This window comes from Manis pentadactyla, chromosome 15, assembly GCF_030020395.1.
Source record: "Manis pentadactyla isolate mManPen7 chromosome 15, mManPen7.hap1, whole genome shotgun sequence".
NCBI lineage: Eukaryota > Metazoa > Chordata > Mammalia > Pholidota > Manidae > Manis > Manis pentadactyla.
This window is the reverse complement of record NC_080033.1, coordinates 33770113-33787156: the sequence shown is the minus strand read 5'-3', so window position 1 is coordinate 33787156 and position 17044 is coordinate 33770113. Positions and strand designations below refer to the sequence as shown.

General features: G+C 34.7%; 1 protein-coding gene across 1 annotated transcript in view; it reads left to right on the top strand.

The window, feature by feature from the left end:
* ITFG1 (integrin alpha FG-GAP repeat containing 1) overlaps nucleotides 1-17044 on the top strand; it is a 326936-nt gene that overhangs the window by 102211 nt on the left and 207681 nt on the right. The window contains exons 7-8 of the mRNA XM_036927467.2: nucleotides 5446-5507; nucleotides 11643-11724. Of these exons, the coding sequence (XP_036783362.2) occupies nucleotides 5446-5507; nucleotides 11643-11724 (144 nt within the window). The remainder of the gene's footprint in view (nucleotides 1-5445; nucleotides 5508-11642; nucleotides 11725-17044) is intronic.

The following is a 17044-nucleotide window of genomic DNA, read 5'->3' as shown; positions in this document are numbered from 1 at the left end:
TCAGCAATTACCTCCTCAAAAACATTTTCTATCCCTTTCTTTCTCTCTTTTCTTCTTCTTCTGGTACCCCTATAATGCAAATGTTGTTCCATTTGGATTGGTCCCACAGTTCTCTCAATATTCTTTCATTCTTAGAGATCCTTTTTTCTCTCTGTGCCTTGGCTTCTTTGTATTCCTCTTCTCTAGTTTCTATTTCATTTATCACCTCATCCACCATATCCAATCTGCTTTTAATTCCCTCCATTGTGCTCTTCAACGATTGGATCTCCGACTGAAATTCATTCCTGAGTTCTTCAATATCTTTCTGTACCTCCATTAGCATGTTAATGATTTTTACTTTGAACTCCCTTTCAGGAAGAGTCATAAGGTCCATGTCATCTTTCTCTGGAGTTATATTAATTTTACTCTGTACCAGGTTCCCTTGGCATTTCATATTTGTATATGGCGCCCTCTAGTGTCCAGAAGCTCTACTCTCTGGAGCTGCTCAGCCCCTGAAGCAGTGTCCAGGATTGCAGGGGAATGGTATTGTTGCTTGGGGGAAGGAAAGAGCTGTTTCCTGCTTCCCAGCTGCTATGCCTGTCTCCACTGCCTGAACCAGTGGGCCGAGCACACAAGTATAAGCTTTTGTCCCAGTGCAGCCGAATATGGATCCCTGCTTTCCACAAGCAGCTGGAATATCAGTCTCACCAGGAATTCTGCCTGTCTTAGCTTCCCAACCCCGTAATCACAAGAGTATCATGAACGCACCATGAAATGTAGGTTTGTGGTCTCAGAGCAGATCTCCGGAGTTAGGTATTTAGCAGTCCCAGGTCTCCACTCCCTCCCCGCTCTGTTTCTCTTCTCCCCGGTGAGGTAGGGTGCGTGACGGCCTTGGGTCCCCCATCTCTGGTACGTTACCCAGTTCTGTGAGGTCTGCTCTTATCTCCAGGTGTATGCAATCTGGTGCAGGCCTCTTTCCTGTTGCTCTCTCAGGATTAGTTGTATTAATTATATTTTCATATTATATGCTGTTTTAGGAGGAAGCCTCTGTCTCTCCTCGCATGCCACCATCTTTTTTCCTATTTGGTGTTTTTGTACACATTTACTTGATAGTGTGTGTTTTCTGGAGAAGAAACTGCATGTGCAATGAGTATTTTCACTATTTTACTTGTTAGAAGATTCTAATGAAAAAGCATTTAATTGACTTTGGAGTTATCCTGATTTTTCACCAACTCATGATGTGATCTTTTGTTAAGGATTATTCCTTCAGATGAATACCAGTAATGTCAGCTATCATCTAGTTTCTTTTAACATTTTTTTAAATTAGTTTTCAAGACAGAAAAGGCAAACCCATATCTAGAATATGTGTACTCCTGTAAAGAGAATTGTTCCCGCTTCTAGGGTGGAAGGAATCCAATGTAAACCACATTACTCCAACTCTTTATTCTGCCCCACCCTGCTCCCTGTCCTCCGTGCCCCACCCATCATTCTATCCTTGATCAAGCACTGTCAAAATACTCTCCTGGCTTCTGTCAGCACATGTTAGCTAGGTCCTGAACTTAATTCAGGCTATAGTCCCTTTTACCTGTACATGTCCATCACATTCCTGGACAGGTTATTTTGTAACTTAACTCCACTTTTTAGCCTAGTAGCCAGGAGAGAAGCTAGCACAGACTTTAGGATGTAGGAATCATGTTGGCTAATGGGGGGTAAACTCCTTCATCTTCAAACAGAAGCTAACACCAGCCTTTAAGTGAAGAGTGGGCCAGTTACGCAGGCTCTGCAGGTTTAAGTGAACCTGGAGATTCAAAATTTTCAGGTTCATCACCCAGATGTACCTGTCCCGTGGGTTAAGTATCATTCTTTCCAACTAAGGCCCTAACCTTAGCATATCAGTACAGCTTAGCTTTGAGAATATAACCTTCTTGGAAGCTCTTCTACTCTTACCATTAAGTCCTGGTCTTGGTCCTCAGCTCTCCTTGCCCTCCTGCTGCAGAAAATGAGAACCTCATTATATGCTACCCAAGAGGCCCTCTTAACTTTCACACTTAGCTTTCATTTTCCAATCATGCTCAGCTTTTGTGTCTTTGCTTTATTTCCTCAATTGAGCTTAGCAATAACCATCTAATTCCACTGTCCTTATACTTAGTGTTTACCCATATTTCTCAAAAAGCCTAAACTATCACACCCACTAGTGTATTCCCTTCTACCAGAATACTATCCCAACACAGCACCAGTAAAAGTAGTAAGACTGCCTGTGCACTGCTTACACCGAGTGAAGGAATCCTTACTGCCAGCCCCGTGTTATGTGATCCAACTCCAGAATCTCAGTGTCTGCTGTCTCATCTGACTTCTGGTACAACTGGTATGCTGGGTTCCCTAGGAAGCAGACTCTGAAATATAGATTAATGTATAAGAAGCTTAATTTTAGACTTTGTAACAAATATCACTAGAAGGTCGGGAAGGAAGCAGAGTTGAGCTGTGATTCAGTGTCAATAAAAGCTTCAACTGACCTTGGGCCCTCTAAATGTGGAATGGCCCTGCAGAGTTGTCCTGAGTTGTGTTGAAGCCATCTATCCTTTACTCTTCTGAATTGAACAGTTACTGAATGCAGGCTAGCACAGAAAGGGACACAACCTTTGGCAAAGTAATCTTTCAGCCAAAATTGTTCCAGAAAGGGCTGACTACTTAGGGCTGTCTACCAGCAGCATTTCCATCATCAGAGAGAATAGGTCCTTCATTTCTAAGAGGGGATCTTGGTAGCATGTCACAGCATCCATTAGAATTTCATTGAATACATTTCCTTTAATTTTATTATGTGAATTACTGTTAACCATGTGAGAGGGTGAGAACTTTATTGCCTTGTTAACTAAAATTTATTGTAGCTATTGTTCTCATTTCATTCAAAGTCTGAGGCAGAATTCTTCATATTGAATTATTAGTAGTTATCTTTATTTTTATTTTTCTACACATATATGTTTATAGCCTTTTTACATAACTGAGTAGTGAGATGAGATTTTTTAAAATCTATTTTACAAGATACTTACAATCCCTTTTCTCACTTTACTATTTTTCAGTCTTAATAAATAGCTAGTAAAGCTATGAAAATAGAATCAGCAAACATTTGTGTATTATAGTTCTTAAATTTTCTAAATATTAATGAAACAGCAGGAACCTCATAATTTATCACCTCTTATGCAAATATATTGAGACTAATGCAAAATCAATAGAAAAAAACATTCTATTTTTTCCAGGAATTGTAATAGATTGCTGATAGCCACTCCCTTATAACTATCCCTGCTTGGTCATTTGTGGTAAAAGAATAGCTCTTTCAATCCCATAGTACTAACTGGCTTATCAAGGCAATGAGTCTTTAATCCCTTGTTGGAAAGATGCCTCCTCAGTTGTTATCAAATGACTTAAAAATTTCAATGTTTTCAGTTTGAACAAGTTCACCTGTGTTATATTACATGATAGCATAATTGCCCCTTTTCGGGATTTTGCTTCTTTGAAATAGCTCAGAGCTTGTATTGATATGGCTTCCGGTGATTCTTAGAAATCTCTGAGCTGTTAATCCCTAATCACCTTCTTACTCTGATTATCCACATTTTCAAGTAATTTTAAACATGTAACAGCTTTTAAACATTCTTAGTACAATTGTCACTATGATTAGTCATACTTATTTTTTTTGAAGTACATTAACATAAGATCCTTCTTTTCCCAAGACTCCATTTAAAGATGCAGTAGAGTATTTTTAGATAGTCCAAGCAGATTTGCAAGAACCATGATATCGTTTATTCAACCATCATTTGAACCCATACTATTTCCAAACACAAAGAACACAGAAAAATAAAGATCAATTAGGCATGACTCCTCCCCTCCAGAAGCTCAGTAAAGACAAATGTGAAACCAGAATGTCATGGTATATTGTAATAACCACAACTATAAATACATCACACTGGAATGACATTGGAGGGAAAGCTGTGCCTAGGGAGAGGAAGGGCTTCAGGAAAATTGGGACACGAGCTAATTCTGAAGAATTAAAATTCTTTTAATTGGTGGCTATGAGGTAAAAGGAGAGTTAGCTTCTTGTGAGGAAAGTAACCGGAAATGAACCTGGAAATAAAGGTAGGTAGGTCTTTACATGAGGAGAAGAGATCCTGGAAGAGAAGGAATGAGATAAAATTTGTACTTTTGTTCTTTAATCATGTTGATGACAATATGGAGGTTACATGGGAAAAGGAGAGGAGGTTGGCTGTAGGTACATCATCACACAAATCTCATATATTGAGTTTTCCTAGATGAATATGGAAATAAACACTTCATTGGGAATATGTGTTTGACATAGTAAAGAGTACATTTCTATATCCATAAGGCAAAGTATCCTTAGTATGGTGAAAAAATAGCTATAGAGATATTTGATACATTGACATAAAGAATGTTTCCACTTACTCAGAGTCAGAAGTTTTGAGTTGAATTTTGTTATAAACTAATTATAACAGTGAACAAATTATTTAGCTTCTGGGGATTTTATGAAAATATTATAATTACATAAATTAACTTCATTAAGTTCATATGAAACCTTTACAGAAAATACATTAAAATGTGAATGATCATTTTCTAAACATACTTAATGGGGGAAAAAGCCTTTTCTTTTCTTTAAAATAGTCATGGTCTTCACATCACTCTGAATAATTTCCATTTTTTAAAGCACCAAAGAATATTGTCATTTTAATATTCACCTCATCATTTAAAAATTTTATATGTTTCCCAAGAAAAATTGCCATTATGCAAACATAATAAATACTGCTACTAGGATAGATTTGCAGTTCACCTAGTCTGTGCATTAATAAGATGTTTGGTTTGACTGTCAATCTATTGTTTTTCAAAAAATTTTATTTAAATTCTTGGACTTTCCAATAAGACACTTTCTTTAGTTGGAATATATGAAGACAATTCTACTACCCAAAATTTTAAATATAATTTATTCTTCATTTAACATGAATACTAAAGATTTTGGATGTTGTAGCACTGTGATTTAAAATAATGCTGAAACTATGATATATGATACATATATATGATATATACATGTTACTTTTAGGGTGAGAAAGCAAAATGTGATTGCAATCAGATTATCTTTTTTACAAATATAGTCTACCTTAGAAAAAAAATGTGGAAGATAAAGTAATACACGTAATTTTTCTTAAAAATAAAGAATGCTTTTGAAGGACTAATACTAAAAATACTAAATGCTTTTGAAGGACTAATGCTCTTTTTAAAAACATTTTCCTTAATTGTACTAATACAGGATCATCTTTGTTTTCTTTTATGGGATCAGTGTCCTTAAAATATAATTAACATGTTTAAGTACAACTCTATTAATAAGTATTTTTATGTATTGCATTGCTTCCTGTTTTTAAATGTATGCCTCTAACAAAGCTTACCATTTTATTATTTTCCTTCTAGATTTATTCCTCACAACATTGTCTGCCTCTAGTACTTTCCAGTTTGAGTTATTGGAAAATTTGGTAAGAAATTTTTTCTTTGAAGCATTTCTAAATGATGGCTTTCAGTAAAAGCACACAATTTTAGAAAATAAAATGAAAGTAATCACTTGGTCGGTTAATTTCAACAATAAATAGAATAACTTTAAAAGCTTTCGGTTGCATTGCTGCATTCAAACTACTGTGTATTGCTGAAGGAAATGATTCATTCAGCATCAGTTCCTCTGCAGGTTTTTAGGCATGACTGCCAATTAAACCAATCAGTCTGCCCTAATGCGCATGTTAACAGGGCTCCTGCTAGGCTGTCAGCTGTTGAGAGAGGTTACTGTCATTTAATTTGTCAGCATGGTGGTTTATTGAAAACCTTTTTAAAAGACTAATTTTCCCTCGTTGCCTTCAGGCTTACATAAGAATTAGAAAAACAAACACTAAACTTACTGCCAACTTGACTGGATTAAGGAGTCTTTCTTTCCCAATATATATATTTTTAATTGCAAACAGAAGATTCCCTAACTGATGCCATGACTTCATTATATTTTTACCTTGATTAGATTACATATAAAATATTAATGAAGAACAGACCACTCAAAATCTTAAATTTTAGGCTACATAATAGAGGGCAGGATTTACTGACAGCCCAAATGGGCCAGCCAAGTGATGGTCATGAAGTAATGCTCAACTATTAAACTTCACTTTTCTCATGTGGAAGACGGATGAAAGAGTGTCTGCCTCATAGAATATTTGTGAAGATTAAATTAAGCAATGTGTGTAAAGTGCCTGGCATACAGTATATGTATATAACCAGTTTTAGTTTTAGATCTCTTGATTTTCTCAAACAATGTGTGTAAGGTGCCTGGCACCCAACAGATACTTAACAATTTTAGTTCTAGATGTCTCATTTCCCATCTTTTTACTCTTGATTGTTTATTCAATTCAAATAAAACCTGAAACATTTTATAAATTTTTATTAGAAGATTGCATTGTTTAGATCTGTAAACAATGCAAAGCACAAAGCTTATGGAAGGTGATTGATTATTAGCCGTCTCTTAGAGCACAGTCAGTGATGTTGGCCTGACTCAGATTTCTTCGTGGAGGGATTCTCAGATGAGGAGGGGAGCTTTGTTTAGATAAGACCAGGGCTTTTAAATACCACTAACTACTTCCAAACTAAGCAATTTCATGGGGTTTTTTTTTAATGGTACAAGGGAAAGGAAGAAGGACATCTAAACCAGAAAGAATGAATTTTTGGTTAATACACCACTTTTTTTTTTAAATTTTATTTTGGTATCATTAATCTACAATTACATGAAGGACATTATATTCACTAGGCTCTCCCCCTCACCAAGTCACCCTCACATACCCGTTCACAGTCACTGTCCATCAACATAGTAAGATGCTGTAAAATCACTACTTGCTACTTGTCTTCTCTGTAATACACCACTTTTTTAAAAATGTTATTATATTTGTTTTTCTAATGATACAAGTATAGTGTTCAGTCTCAGTAATTACTATTAATTAAGTCTCCCTCTGCCAGAGGATTTTTGTTTTCAGGGGGCCTAGAAAGTGAATCTTGAGGTACTAAAAAATTAGAAAGTGAGAAAAATCAATCATTTTGAATGATTAATTTGTATTGGGGGAAGCCTCATTACAAAAAAACTATAACATGTATATAAAATTATGAAACATTTTTAAGTATATTATGTCCCCTCAGCCTTTTCTGATTTAAAGGTAATAAAAGTGAAGAAGCTCAATAGGAGAAAAATCTTCATGAAGAGACTAGATTTGGGTTGGGATCTCTTTTCCCCTTTATTATTATTTTCTTTAAAGAAAATTAATAAATTGACTATTGGACAATAAATACTGAGGATTGTTCTTGCTATAAAAAGCAAGTCAGGAAAGTATCCTTGTTAACAGTGAATCAATAAGTATAAATTAAGGGGAATGTAAATTCAAAACCGCTGAAATAAAGTGTAGATTTTGTAAAACAGAGGATTATTTTCAATTAGAGATTGGGTGAACAATTTGCAGTTGCACATTAATTGACAAAAGAAATTCAAAACCTATAAAGCCATATTAGCTAGCAGAAGACTAAGAGCTGCAACTAACCTTTTGAATGTCAGTTGTGCACACACCACCATGGTAGGTGCTCTGAGAGATTCAGAAGTGAACAGAGCTTATAGGCCAGAGTAAGGCAAAGAGGTGAATGTGAACAACCCTGGCTGGTGTGATGAGAGGTACAAAGTTCATGCTACAAGCAGTTCAAAGACAGAGCAGTTATTTCCATTTGGTCCGCCAGGATTATCAAAGAAGTCTTCAAGAAAGATGTGGTTTTTGAAATGGCTAGTGTAGATGAGCAGGATTTTTGTGGTTTCAAGTGAAAAAAAAAGGAAGTATACAGGAAATACAGGACATACTCATACTGAGTGACTGGTTTGGCCAAAAACATGAAAAAGTACAGAAAAGTAAGATTAGAAAATTGATTTAATCAAGATCAGCAAAGGCCTTGACTTACAAGCTAATTTGATTGAGAAGCTTTTAAAGGTTTTAGGACTGGGGCTAAAATGAATAGAGCTTTCATTACTGCAGTTAATCTGACTACTGCATATTAGATAAATTTGCATGGAAAAACTGGAGGTGGGGAGATAACTTAGGTGGAATTTACTGTAACTGAGAAAGAGGTAAATAATTAAAGGAGTAAAATGTTGGGAATGGACAAGAAGGGAAAAATATGGGAAGACAAGATGACCATTAATGCAAAGGTAACTTGTGTTTTGTGCTGATGACTGTAATGGAAAAGATGAAAGAAGTCTTATTATGGGGCAGGAGAAAAAGTATTTTAGATAAGAGATCTAACAAGGAAGTAGTTAGAAATGTAGGACTAGAACTCAAGGAAGAGAGTAGACAAATGTCGTGAAGGGAAAGGTCAAGAGAAGAATGGCAAAGCCAGCCCCTGGGACAACACCCACCACCACCCTTTATGTCACAGATATTTTCAGTTTTGGCATTATTGCCACATGGGGCCAGATAATTATATTCTTTATTGTGGAGATCTGTCCTGTGCATTGAGGTAGTTTAGCAGTATCTCTGGCCTCTACTCGCTCAGGTGCTAATAGCCACCCCACTAATTATGACAACCAAAAATGTCTCCAGACATTGTTCAATGTCCCCTAGAGAACAAAATCACTCCCAGTGAGAACCATTGCTTTATGTGAATAAAGATGTGGACTTAGTCATTGTATATTGCTTCCTGATCATTTTTTTTAATGATCATTTTTTAATATTATAAATGTGACAGTTTTAACATTATATTAAAAAAATGTAGGCCAGAAGAACATAGGCAATTGTCCATGAAAAGGTACTTGTTACAACACTAGAATAAGTCACTGAAATTCAGGCAGAAAATGGCAAGTAGTCTACTCTGTCAATGGCAGTGGTTTAAGCTGCTTCAATGGTGGGTGGTAGTTGTGGTAGCAGAAATAGTAGTATTACTACGTTCCTACTACTAGTGGTAGTTAATGTTAACTAAAAATATACTGTGTGCATATACTGTGCTGAGCACTGTGTGGATTATCTCACTAATCCTCACAAAAACTTTGTAGGAATACATTTTAGAGATAAGTAAATGCATGCTTAGATTAGAACTAATTTATTCAGACCTCTAGGCTAGTAAACAATGGAGCTGGGAGTTGAACTAGGAAATCTTTCTCTTAAGTTTCTATCCTTAAATCATTGTACAGTCATTCCAGAAACCAAGTAGGCTAAAGAAAAGGTAGGTAAAGGATGTAGCTGCAGGAGTTGGCCCAAGTTCGGATTGCAGGAATACAGTGAAGGCCAGTAAGGACAGCATGTAAAGGATGGCACAGAGTGGAGTGGATGAGTCTTAAGAAGCAAAAGTACTCGCAGCTCACAAGCACAGGACTGCTGTTACAAAATTACCTTGTAAGTGCCTGCTAACTTTACATTTTGCACAACACCTAACCTTTCATTCCGTTGATCCTCTGCAGAACCCTGCAAATAGACAGTATGTTTATCCCCTTCTAACAGTTAAAGAACCAAGACCCATAGAAGTAAGTGGCTCTTCCAAAGTGATACAATTTATCAGTGACAGCAGGCCTTGAACCCACATCATCTAACTCCATGTCAGGTGTCCTTTCTACCAACTTACCCTGCTCTCTGGATAAAAGAGTATTGATCATGGGCTTGTCTTTCCTACATTAAATAGTAACATAGGCAACTTCATCTTTGAAAGTAAGTGTAGTCATGTGCCACTTTAAAATCCATTATCTAGTAAGAGTAATAAAATATGATAAAGTTTATTGAATCATTTTTATCAAATACTCATAATGTAAATGATACTAATCTGAATGGCATTAAGTTATATAAGTTTGTACTGCCAAATGGAGTAAAGAACAAGTAATAATAATGATGAAAAGTTAAATACAGTAAAGTATTTTCTTTTCCCCCAATTATGTCATCTATATAATCTATATAATGTATTCTTCAATCTCTCACTGTAGTAGGAATATACTCTCTTTCTCCAGCAATTAAAAAGGGTTATTCCTTTTCTTCTGTTGAGGTTCATGGTGAATGTGGCAAGTTAGACATAGGAGGCCATTGCCTGGGAAATAGTCTATGTTCTTGATGGAGATGCATCATGACATTATATCAGGAAACATTTCTAGATATATTTATTAAGTTTAACAGGATGTCAGCGGGGTTATTCATTCATATAATGGGTTAATATTCAGCTTTATGTTATATGAGGCTGATGTTATATGCCATTCATTCTAAAACCATTATGTCCACACAGAGTGGCCATAATGTACCAAATGCTGTGATCTTTATAAAATGCAAAACATACTTAACACTTAAGTCAGCAATTTGGCAACTTTGGTACATCTCTAAATGTAATTTCAGGTACTCAGCAAAACTGGAGAGAAACTTAAACTAAGGTTTAAGACATATAAATAAGATTTCTATAGAAGAATCATTCAAGAAGTACATCAGATACTTTAGTAATGATAGCCAAAGCATGTTTCTGTATGTGGATAATGGAGTGTTAAAATGGCTGGAAAATTACCTGTCACAAAAAAGATCTTACCCACTTATTCATAGTCCTCAAACACTTGGTCTTCATTCTTCCAGTGTAGCAAAGCCTTTTTCTATAAATGTCAAATGATTTCTTAAGAAGTTATCTTGCAGATATACATTGTCCTTAGAGGAACAAAGAAGGAAAAGTATTTTTCTAATTAATGTTTTAAAATATATAGGTGTCCTACATAAAGTGTACATATGTAAGAATCAGAGTCAGTGTATATCAAGTAATGATAGAGATGTCAATCATAAGAAAAGAGCTCTATATAAAACTGAGAGCTCAAAATCTCAAATTCAGTGTTTTATTTTTCTTACGTAGGAACCTGAAGTTATAGAAAGAAAAGGCAATAATTTAAAGAAATGCAAATTATTTTTGTAAGTCAAATGTGTACTGCTCCATTTTAGAAAGAGTAACTAAAACAAAGGATTTCTAATGGGTTTTCCTCTTTTGTTTAGCTTAGTTACCTGGTACATGCCAACTGTTACAGTCCTTTGCTCCCCTTCTCATTAATACATAAACTTGCGTTGGTAATCAATTGGCCCTTTAAGGACCAATATACTTCTCATCTCACTTCAGTGTATTTTCTTAACTGTCTCCAATAGAATCTTCTTCCCTTGAAATCTGTAAAACATTGTGTCTTTGCTACTTACTTGTACCACTTATGTTACCTTCAGAAATTCTGTTTATCTTACATATGTTATCTCTCAACTGGATTGTTAGCTCTTTCAAGGTAGGAAGTATTTTTTTATACTGCTTTATATTTCCAAAACCTTCCATGGTACTTGAAAGTGGAAGACACTCTTTATGTCTGAAATTATGATGATGATTTAGTAAAGTATTCATACCAGAATTGACAGCAAGGAAGGCACTCCAAACAAACATCTTCATCAATTCATAGTTTCTTTTTGTTTTTTGATAAAAGTGAAACAGGAAATTAGAATAATTTTTGTGCAGAACAACAAAAGCCTTAAATTATTAATTTCTCTGCTTCAGTTAAAATGCTTTGTTTCACACTTGACAAATGAAGTATGATAGTCTAATCCAAAATATTCTGCCTTTAACAGGATGGAAATTTCTCTATCCACACTGTATTTGAAAAGCCTCAAAATATGATGGTGGTTGGGCAGTCAGCATTTGCAGACTTTGGTAAGATTGTTTTCATTTTTCAGATTCTCCCTGTCTCTGACCACATCATATTAATTTCCCATATCAGAAGATAACTGTAGTGTCTTCAGAACTATTTTACATTTAAAAGATGCCTATTCTGTTATACATTGCATATGGTCAAATAAGGAGAAATTTATGACATGTATTTTTAAAATTATAGTTTGAACTTAAGGGACTTCTCTTTGTAGAAATAACATACAAAACAACAAAGTCTGCTGAAGCTTTTTTAGAGGATACCAAGTGTTAATTATTGTAAAGTCTTCATGTATATCCAAATTATGGAACAAAAAAATTGAAGGAGTTAACCTGACCTCTTGAAACTTGAAACTTGAATACTAAAAACTATTTTTAATTTTGTCTTAATTCCAAAAAAGAGTAACATCTATTGTGAATTCAACACAAGAGGGTATAATATGAATCTGTTTTCCATAAGGTTCTACACCGTGAATCAAGTTCACATTGGTCAGGGACTTCCAGAACATACATGGTTCTTTCATCACTTTTCAGTGCAAATATTGGAAGGATTTTTGTGTTAGTTGGAAAAATGGTCTAGGTGGCCACCACCTAAGATTTCAAAACTCACTGCCATCCTGCGTTACCTTCATTCTGCCAGTAAACACCCCTGCCCTTTCCTCAAAAATGCAGATAACATGTCACCAAATCTACGGGCCTCAGTGTCCTCATTTATAAGATGGTGGTGATAATGACCATATGCCCACTCAAGGCTGCTGTGAATAAAGCACAGTGTTGGGCACATAGGAGCACAAGAAAATTACTACACAGTAATTTTCATTGGACTCACCTGGTTTTCTTATTTGCTGCTACTCTTTGCTCAGTGGTCTGAATCAGCTAATTGTGAGTATTGTAGATGAATCCCAAGGCAGCTAGAGCAGAGGTGTAACAGTGCTATTTGATGAAGATATCAACATGAATCTCTATATTGTACTGCATTTTAGTTGTATTACATTGAATATTACTTTACTTTTTTGCAAATTTTTGGTTCCTTTATTCTTTAATTCAAAAAGTCAGGTGATAGAATACGTGAAATTATTTTTTTAATTTGCTGATTGACTTGATTCATTGGATTAATGACAAATCCCTTCACATGTCTCCCTCTAGGAAAAAGTATATATATTACATAAATCTCAGGGGGCTTATAGACTTCCCTTAACTCTTGGTTAAAACCACCAAATTAAAAATTATTTGTTTTATGATTCTGTGTTTTGTATGATAAAGTGCTTTTTGCTTTTAACAAAATTATTAGTAGCTTCACTTTAAAATTTTTTAAATTGTGTTGATAGAAACACAGGCATTTACGTGTTGCCATTTTTTAAATGTGCAGAATATAGGGCATAGTCAACTAAGAAACATAACTATATTTCACCCCTACATTTCAACTTTTGGTAGTATATCAGTAAACTTTAATATCCTGCAATATCTTTTTAAAAGTCCATGCATTTTTAGTTGGGTATTATCAAAAAACAAGACTGCTAATGAGTCCAAAAAAGCAGATGGCATTGAATAAGGTTATGAATATTAATATATACAAAATAATGCATTTTCCTGTACATTTGAATACATCTGTGAATTGCATCCTGCCTTCCATCCTCCACCCGTCTCACTCCCACCAAGTCAAGGGAAGTGAATGACAGCCAGGAAGTAAGCATGATTTCAGAATCTTGCATTCATTTGGGTAAAAAAATGCATATACTTAGATAAATTACATAGCTCACAGGAGGAATACTGTACCAAAAAGGACTGTTTAAATGGCTCCCAACTAACTTAAGTTGTCTAGGAACATAAGTGTTTTACAGCTATGATAAAGTTTTTAGCTGCTAATTTAAAATGTTTTTTTAAAGATCAAAAAATCTATAAATTTAGGCTATTCTGGTATAGCAAAATGCAGGTGGGTAGGGTAGTCTGAAGTCAAACCAAGTATCTTTAGCAAATTAAGCATGGAAATAATTATTCAAATGAATTATAATATTTGTTTTATATGACAAAGAAATAGTTTCACAGAAATGAGCCAAATAAAACTCCAGTAATATTACACAGCAAATAAAAATAATGATTATGAGAATTCAGGAGAAAAGAGCAGAACTATAGTTGTACAATATGATCATCTAAGAAAAAGCAGACTACAAAGAAGTATATCAAAATGATAATAACGGTTGCATTAAAGTAGGAGAATAGGTTATCTTATTCCCTGTTTTACAGATTTTCTGTTATGTAGTTTGATTAAATTAATGCATCTAATAATGAAAAGGCAAATTATAGAAGAGTAACAGCCAACAATGGTAAGAAACCAATGTATTAAAGTGTTAGATTTTCACAGTATTTGTAAGTTCATAGATAATTGATCCCCTCCTCTGAGCTGTATGAACAACTCCTTTAGAGAAGGTCATGTATTTTCATAACAGCTTTAATTCCAGCAAATAAAATTCAAAAATTAGACCTTGTGTTACACTAAAAATACTGCACTGAATACCAGATAAGAAAGCAAAAACTTTTAAGGCAAGATACTTCCTTTAAGAAAATCACAATCCAAAACCATATGATGTCACTTATATGTGGAATCTTAAAAAAATAAGGACCTTGTGGATACAGAGAACAGATTAACGGTTGCCAGAGAAAAGGGGTGCAATTGGTGGATAAAATGGGTGAAGGGAGTCAAAAGATACTAATTTCCAGTTATTTATTAGTTAACACTGTATTGCATGTTTGACGGTTGCTAAGAGAGTACAATACACCACAAAAGTTATCACAAGAAAAAAAAGTTTTGTGACTATGTATGGTGACAGATGTTAACTGGATTTATATGATCATTTCATAATATACACAAGTACTGAATCATTAGTGTCTATACCTAAAACTAGTGCTAAATGTCAGTTATATCCTAATGAAGATGAGAGTTGTGTACCAATGTTGGTTTCTTAGCTTTCACAAATGTACCATTGCAATATACTTTATCTTTGCAACTTTCCTGTAAATCTAAAATTATTCCAGAATAAAAAGTTATTTTTAAAAGTTTTAAAACTATATATATATATATATATATATATATATATATATGGTCTATGTGGGAAGATTTAAATATGTAAAAAATACAAGAATATGTCAAAAGGACATGTCAACCAGACAGAAAATAAGTAAGGAGACAGAGGCACTGAACAACACATTAGAACAGACGAACCTAACAGACATCTACAGAACATTCCACACAAAAGCCGCAGGATACACATTCTACTCAAGTGGACATGGAACATTTTCCAGAATAGGTCACATACTAGGCCACAAAAAGAGCCTCATTAATTCAGAAGGGTTGAAATTGAACCAACCCACTCTCAGACCATAAAGATATGAAACTAGAAATAAATTCTGCAAAGAAAACAAAAAATCCCACAAGCACAAAGAGGCTTAACAGCATGCTCCTAAATAACCAATGGATCAATGACCAAATAAAAATAGAGATCAAGCAATATATGGAGACAAATGGAAACTACAACTCAACTCCCCAATGTCTGTGGGGCGCAGCGAAGGCCATTCTAAGAGAGAAGTATATAGCAATACAGGCTTACCTCAAGAAAGAAGAACAATCCCAAATGAACAGTCTTAATTCATAATTAATGAAAATAGAATAAAAAAAGAACAGTCGAGGCCCAATATCAGTAGAAAGAGGGACATAACAAAAATCAGAGCAGGAATAAAAAAAATTAAGACTAAAACAATAGAAAGAATCAGTGAAACCAGGAACTGGTTCCTCGAGAAAATTAGATAGATAAACCCTTAGCAAGATTTATTAAGAAAAAAAGACTGTACACACATAAACAAAATCAGAAGTGAGAACGGAAAAGTCACTACGGACACCACAGAAATACAAAGAATTACTAGAGAATACTATGAAAAATTATATGCTAACAAACTGGATAACCTAGAAGAAATGGATAACTTTATAGAAAAATACAACCTTCCAAGGCTGACTCAGGAAGAAATAGAATTTCTGAGCAGAACAGTTTCCAGCAATGAAATTAAATTGGTAATCAAAAAGCTACATAAAATCAAAAGACCTAAAAACATGGAGACCAGATGGCTTCACTGCTGAATTTTATCAAACTTTTAGAGACCTAATACCCATCCTCCTTAAAAGTTTTCCAAAAAGTAGAAGAGGAGGGAATACTTCCAAACTCATTCTATGAGGCCAATATCACTCTAATACCAAAACCATGCAAAGACACCACACACAAAAAAAAACCATGCAAAGGCACCACACACACAAAAAATTACACACCAATATCCCTGATGAACATAGGTACAAAAATACTCAGCAAAATATTAGCAAACTGAATTCAGAAATACATTTAGAAGATCATCCATCATGATCAAGTAGGATTTATTCCAGGGATGCAAGGATTGTACAATATTTGAAAATCCATCAACATGATCCACCACATCAACAAAAAGAAGGACAAAAACCACATGATCATCTCCATAGAAGCTGAAAAAGCATTTGACAAAATTCAACATCCATTCATTGTGAAAACTCTCAACAAAATAGGCATGGAGAGCAAGTACCTCAAAAAGGTCATATACGACAAACTCATACCAATATCATACTTAACAGCAAGAAGCTGAAAGTTTTTCCTCTAAGGTCAGGAACATGACAAGGATTCCCACTCTCCCCACTTTTATTCAGTATAGTACCGGAGGTCCAAGCCACAGTAATCAGACAACACAAAGAAATAAAAGACATCCAGATTGGTAAAGAAGAAGTTAAACTATCACTGTTTGCAGTTAACATGATAGTGTACATAAAAAACCCTAAGAAATCCACCAAAAGACTATGAGAACTAATAATTTAATTCAGCAAAATTGCAGGATACAAAATTAATACACAGATATCTGTTGCATTCCTATATACTAACAATGAACGAGCAGAAAGAGAAATCAGGAAAACAATTCCATTCACAATTCATCAGGAAGAATAAAATACCTAGGAATAAACCTAACCAAGGAGGTGAAAGACCTATATCCTGAAAACTACAAGACACTCATGAGAGAAATTAAAGAAGACACCAATAAATGGAAATACATCCCATGCTCATGCATAGGAAAAATTATTATTGTCAAACTGGCCATCCTGCCCAAAACAATCTGCAGATTAAATGCGGTCCCTATCAAAATACTAACAGCATTCTTCAATGAACTAGAATAGTTCTAAAATTCATATGGAACCACAAAGGACCCTGAATAACCCAAGCAATCCTGAGAAGAAAGAATAAAGCAGGGGGATCTTGCTCCC